Consider the following 6,090-nt stretch of genomic DNA (forward strand, 5'->3'; position numbering starts at 1 on the left):
ACCTGTGGTTTCAGACAAGTGGTTTGGTTGAGATATGTGTTGAGAAACTGTTGAAAAAAGTTGTGATATATTAGACAGGGTTACGGGACTTAAGCAGAAATAGCAATCATGAAATACTGTTTAAGATTAGACAACAACGCTATGAGATGCATTTATATGGAAACGTGAGGATCCACACTTGGACTGTGCCCAACTGTGTGCTCATACCAGTCCTCTTCAGAGAATCTCAAAGGTGTGGTGTGAATCTTGCTGGTGTGCGTGAGACTTGTTACTTCTGTTCCTGTGTTAAAATTGTAAAGCGACCTTGGGTTACTTGAAAGGTGCTATATAAAATGAATATTAATTAATTAATTAATTCATTCATTCAATAATTAAATGAAAATGTCATATTTATTACATAGTTCGTATTTTAGGTTGTGTTATGATTTGTGGTGATGTATTATGAGGTGATTTGAAGTGCTATGAAAGGTAACGTGCTGTGAAGTGCTGTGATGTGTTTTGTTGTACTGGACAGGGGTGACCAGGTATCACTTCCAATTATAATTTAAACCAATTTATTTCAATGGGTCCTCTTCCTCTTTCATACTAACTTACATTACCATTGTTATGGTTATTGTTATGCATGCCCTGCTCTGCTGGGAGGCGGATGAAGAGCCTGAAGGCAGTGTGAGGGAATGGACACTGAACAGTACACAGCATTACTCGAGATTCAGTGAAAGTCAGAAAGATGAGCATTTCAGGAGGAGAATCAGTGATCAGGGCCAGGTCTGCAAAATGATCGCAGATGTAATGTCACCAAGACACCCTCCTCCTTGCGCCACCTACCTGTCTTCAGCTGGATTGCAGCTACAGTGAAAAATATAAAGGCTTTGTAAATTGACTCTGAGTCATTAAATAATGTGTTAACACATTATAACGCATTGACTCCGAGTAATTGACTCAGAGTCAACATTAAATAATGTGTTATCAGACTCAAAAAGAGATCAAGCCAAAAAGAGAGCCACTATTCTTCTTTCATGCTGTGCAATAGTGTTAAAGGCTCCCAAACACAAGCTGCACATTGGCCAGCCACAGGTTGTGGGTCAAACATAAATGTAACACACCCACCCCATCAAACATTTGGGGGGCTATGAGGCTAAAGCATGGCTTATGATACCAAGATATATAGCTATAATATGCCAGTTTGGATATGAGAATAAAATGTAAGTTATTTCATGGTGAGTGATTCTAAATATTGGGTACATAATGAAATTGACTCCAGTAACTTTGAGTCACACTGCAATTTTGGAGCAATGTTACAGACAGTTTAAATAAATGTCTTTTTAAATTAAATAACTCCATTAATTGCAAATGTAAATGAGATCACAGAGCTGTGACCAGACCTCAGTTACAGTAAGCTGTGTGACTCTGTAGTTATAAGATCACAGGGCTGTGACCAGACCTCAGTTACAGTAAGCTGTGTGACTCTGTATTTATGAGATCACAGGGCTGTGACCAGACCTCAGTTACAGTAAGCTGTGTGACTCTGTATTTATGAGATCACAAGGCTGTGACTAGACCTCAGTTACAGTTAGTTACCTCAGTTACAGTAAGCTGCCAGACTCTATAATTGTGCCTTCATCTCTTTATTACTATAACAAGGAGGCAAAAAGTATAGAAAAAACTACCCAATGTAGAATAGATGTAACAAACAGCACAGGGCAATAGAAAATGTGAATAAGCACATTGGATTATATCAATATGTCTAATGCTGGGTATAGGTATAGGCTAGATACTTTTATTAATAACATAAAAATGAAATCTAGCTAATGCCATTATAATATCAATGAAATCAAACAAAAGTGGTGGAAAAGTTGTGGATTATAAGTAATAGGCTTATGCCACAAAGACACCAAATCCAAAACTATTCAGGTATACCTGTAATGGTAACATTTATTAATAATAAAACATCATTCATAACAAGGGGGATATTTTTGAGTAAACCTAAAACAAAGCGTATGTAAGTTGTTTCAGCATTGGTAAAAATGTCTTGATTTGAAAGTAATGGAAGAGTCTAACTATGAGGGATATTTGGATAAAAGGCTTTACATGATACTATTCATTTGCAGCAGTTTGTGATCATTAGTGTGAGCATAACGTGCATAAAAATAGCACACCAGTCTGAATTAGAAATTAAATTTGAATCAGATTAGAACAAATAAATACATAAATAAATACATAAAAAATGTTGTTTTGTCTCCCATCCAGTATTACAGTAGTACAATTTGCTATCTGTGTTCTTGTCACTGTTTCTACCACATTTCCTTCCTCTCATAATTTTTTTTACTGGTGGTTGTATGGCTTTTAAATAAGATCCATTATCAGCCAATTGGCTTTTAATAAAATTGACATTATAAAAAATGTTCTCAGCAATTGCAACAACGAAATATAGGCTAACCAAATAATAATAATAATAATAATAATAATAATAATAATAATAATAATAATAATGTCATTAGCATGTGACTTAAATATGTAAAATCTTCCTTGATTATGCTATCACGTTTCTTTTAAATTGACACGAGGTTAAACAGCCCTATTGCCTAAGTGGTTTCTTTTTTTCTGCTTCAGATGCTCTTTCTCCCATCATCGTGTTTTTGGCGAAGTAACAGAGTGGAAATTGAATCAACAAAGCCTTCCCTTTTAGCACTCTCCGACACGATGCACGGTCAAAACACTTTACGACTCCCCTCGCCTACTTAACATGAAAAACACACAAAATAAGGAGCCATTCTTCAACGAAAAAAAAACCTCACACAAAAGTTAAACATACCATTTAAAGTTCCCAAAAAGACAAGAAAGGCAAACGGCCTCCAAAAAGAGAGAGTTTCATTGTAATTCATTGACTTGTTCAAAATGCCAGGTTAAAAAAAAGAAAAGAAAAGACGGAACATTCATGGGTACAGATGCCCTCACGAGGAGAAACCACGCACTATGGCTTTTGTCTGCGCGGAGTTAAACAATTTAAAAGGAAGGGTTAACGCAATCCATCAAATTGTCTGAAATTGTGTGGAAATTTCCAAAACCATATGGCCTCCAAGCGTTTGTGTCCTTTTTGTGCGGTGGGACGTACTTGTTTCAGTATGGCGAGCCGCGGGAGGCTAGCTGCACCCCATTGTCGGTTGTCACATCAGGGAGGATGGCTCGTTTGTCCCCAGCCTTCATGCTTTACGCTAAAATTACGGCTTCGTCTGTGAACAAAAAGGACGAGAAAAACTGGACCAAAACTTTGTGGTTTTGTGGCTTTCTTTCTCTTTTTCACTGCGGAGTCCCAGATTGGGGTTTCTCACATAAATTTCGCACCGAATAGGCGAACACACGTTGCCGGGTCAAGAAGCCAAGACACGCGTATAGAACGAAAGAAAGGAAAAGCAATGCAGCGCAAACCAAGGGGTTACTACTCCTCTGAGAGAGAATAGAAACAATAGCAAGAATGTTTCTAAAACGAATAATCTACAAAAGCCGGGACAGTTAGCGTTTGCTAAAAAGTAGCCTAGTTTTAGCGTTTTGGCGGCCGCACGCAGTTCGTTAATTTGACAAGCTCAGTTCTCAGACTAAAGAGGTAATCTTCCATTTTTTTACAAGGTTTGTGTGTGTGTGTGTGTGTGTGTGTGTGTGTATATACACACGTACACATACACACTGTAGGCCTACTAATATAATACAACTGATTAGGCTAGGCCCTATAAATGACTAAATACAAATATATTAATAATAATAATACGCTCAACAGTATACAATATTTTTCAAATGTTTCCTCTTTATTTTTATTTCTTAATTTCAAATCTATTGTGCCGTTCTGTGTTCTGTTTCGTAATCCCTACAGATTTAGGCGGGACTTGTAAGACGACTGTGGGCTCTTGGACATAATTACAAAATGCTATAGCTGTACAACTTGTAAAGGAAATTAATCAACATAAATACTCGTGAACCACATAAAACTATTGCGCTTGTCTCGTTTATTGCAATTTCTACAACAACGAAATGTACCAAACTAATACATCTTCATTTGAACATGTGAAATGATGACATTTGGAGAGAGTAAAAATGTGTGTTTGAAACAAGCATGGCCGTGCTTAGTATTAGCCTATATTTCAAATATACAAACGAACAAACAAAATAAAAAGAAACAACAACTGTGACGTTATAAACAGGGCACGCAATGACGAGAAAATGGGAACTCTTTGATATAATTTTTAAACGCTCGTACGCAATCAGTCATCCACGTCTATTTCTGCGTCTTCGTCTTCAGAATAGTTTTCACTTGTGTGGTCTGAGAGTGACGCCATGGCTGACACGCGCAATTTGTGTGTAATCTTCCGCTCGTGGCCCAACTGGGCAGGGGACTCTGGCCTCGAGGGTCCCACGGTTCCCCTGGCGCACCTCTCTAGATCAGCCAGTCTGGCTATTTTCTCTAGTGGCACTACTCCGATGGCTTTGGCGGATTCCACGTCTGCTTTCATTTCCTCCAAATCCCGCTTTAATTTGGCGCGGCGATTCTGAAACCAAGTGATCACTTGCGCATTTGTTAAACATAGCTGGTGCGCTATTTGGTCTCGATCCACCGGTGACAAATATTTCTGGTATAGAAACCGTTTTTCTAGTTGGTAGATCTGGTGGTTGGTAAATGCAGTCCTGGATTTTCTACGTTTTTTTGGGTTGCTTCTTTGACCAAATAGAGTGACCCCATCGCTGCCTGTGAAAGATAAAACATATCACCTTTGACTTTTGACACCTACGACACCATAACATTTTCTTTGATGAGGCTATACGCATTTTTTGCGTCCAAATCATCATCACCTGCATTATATATTATTAACTATTTAACTATTTAAATATTTTATTTCTTCAGGTGTCTAAGTCAAAACAGTCCTTACCTTCAGCTGCCTGGAGCACACCCAGATCTAGACCTTTGAAAGTCTTACTGGCCAACTCCTGAAGTGCGCAAAGAGGTGACGTTTGGGATATTTGTGGTCGTTTCGATATGCTGTTGCCCGATGACCGCTGCTTCACGGCACTAGAATTGAGATGAATGATTCCACAGCCATTTCTGTAGCAATGTCTTTTCCCGGACGGCTTGCTGAGAATGTCGGCGATGCTGAAAGGTGTGAGGGGTTTGTTAGAGCTCGCGGGTGGCGGAAGATGGTCCAAGGGACTCTGTCTTCTGTTCTCATGAATCACTTCACAAATGCTGACAGCCTTGGCGGATGTCATTATATCCAATATTGAAATATGGTATCGGAAAAACAAAGATATTAGATTATTTTTTATCGAAGTTCATGAAAGTTTTGTCAAACGAAATCCTGTTCATTCGTACAAAAAATGTAATATCCTCAGTTCAATGCCACGGTCTGCAGAGGCAGCTGACAAGACGGTGTGAGTTGCCGTTAAATGTCATGGAACGTTGGCAGCGTTTTATTCCCTCTTGCTCCTTTAATACTTTGCAGTACAGTGTAAGTTTGAAAAGAAGGAGCTCAGTTTGAGGCCCGTTAATTAGCTGGCCTGTCGAGGAGTAGGAGGAGTTCTGGTCAATATATGGCCTCTTTAGCGGGTTCCTTTTCACAGGCCAGTTTTAAACAAGCAAACACACAATCAATCAAAACAAAGAAAGACCAATGAACTTCGTGTAGTAAGCTTTAAGCTATTTTAAGCATTTTAATCATTTTTGTGTAAAAAACAAAAACATAAATAATAACTAAAAGGTCAAAATTATTCAGAACGGAAATGGTGGACGTTTCAGGCTTCATTAGATACACCTGTGTCTTACACAGTTTTGCTTTTTTTCTACAACATTTCAGCAAACCCAGACTGCTAATAAAGGTCTATTACTGTTCATCAATTTCTGTCCTTCTTTATCTTTAATGAATTATACTCCAGTGTCAAATTTTATTTTAATTTTAGTGGTGTTCATTTTAAGAGGATAAGATTCTGAAAACTATAGGCCTATTATATATTATATACTGAATGATGATACTGAAAAATAATACTTTTTAAAACTGAAACACACACACACACACACACACACACACACACACCAGCACAGCACAATGG

At 38.1% G+C, this 6,090-nt stretch overlaps 1 protein-coding gene across 1 annotated transcript; it reads right to left on the reverse strand.

The window, feature by feature from the left end:
- Positions 1-3,981: 3,981 nt before the first annotated feature.
- lbx1b (ladybird homeobox 1b) lies at positions 3,982-5,522 on the reverse strand. Its single transcript, XM_076983048.1, has 2 exons — positions 4,917-5,522; positions 3,982-4,735 (listed from the first exon to the last, which is right to left on the reverse strand). The coding sequence occupies exons 1-2, from the start codon at positions 5,251-5,253 to the stop codon at positions 4,254-4,256; spliced, it is 819 nt and encodes a 272-aa protein (XP_076839163.1). The 5' UTR covers positions 5,254-5,522; the 3' UTR covers positions 3,982-4,253.
- Positions 5,523-6,090: the final 568 nt, after the last annotated feature.

Source organism: Brachyhypopomus gauderio, chromosome 20 (assembly GCF_052324685.1).
Source record: "Brachyhypopomus gauderio isolate BG-103 chromosome 20, BGAUD_0.2, whole genome shotgun sequence".
In the NCBI taxonomy this organism is placed as follows: Eukaryota; Metazoa; Chordata; class Actinopteri; order Gymnotiformes; family Hypopomidae; genus Brachyhypopomus; species Brachyhypopomus gauderio.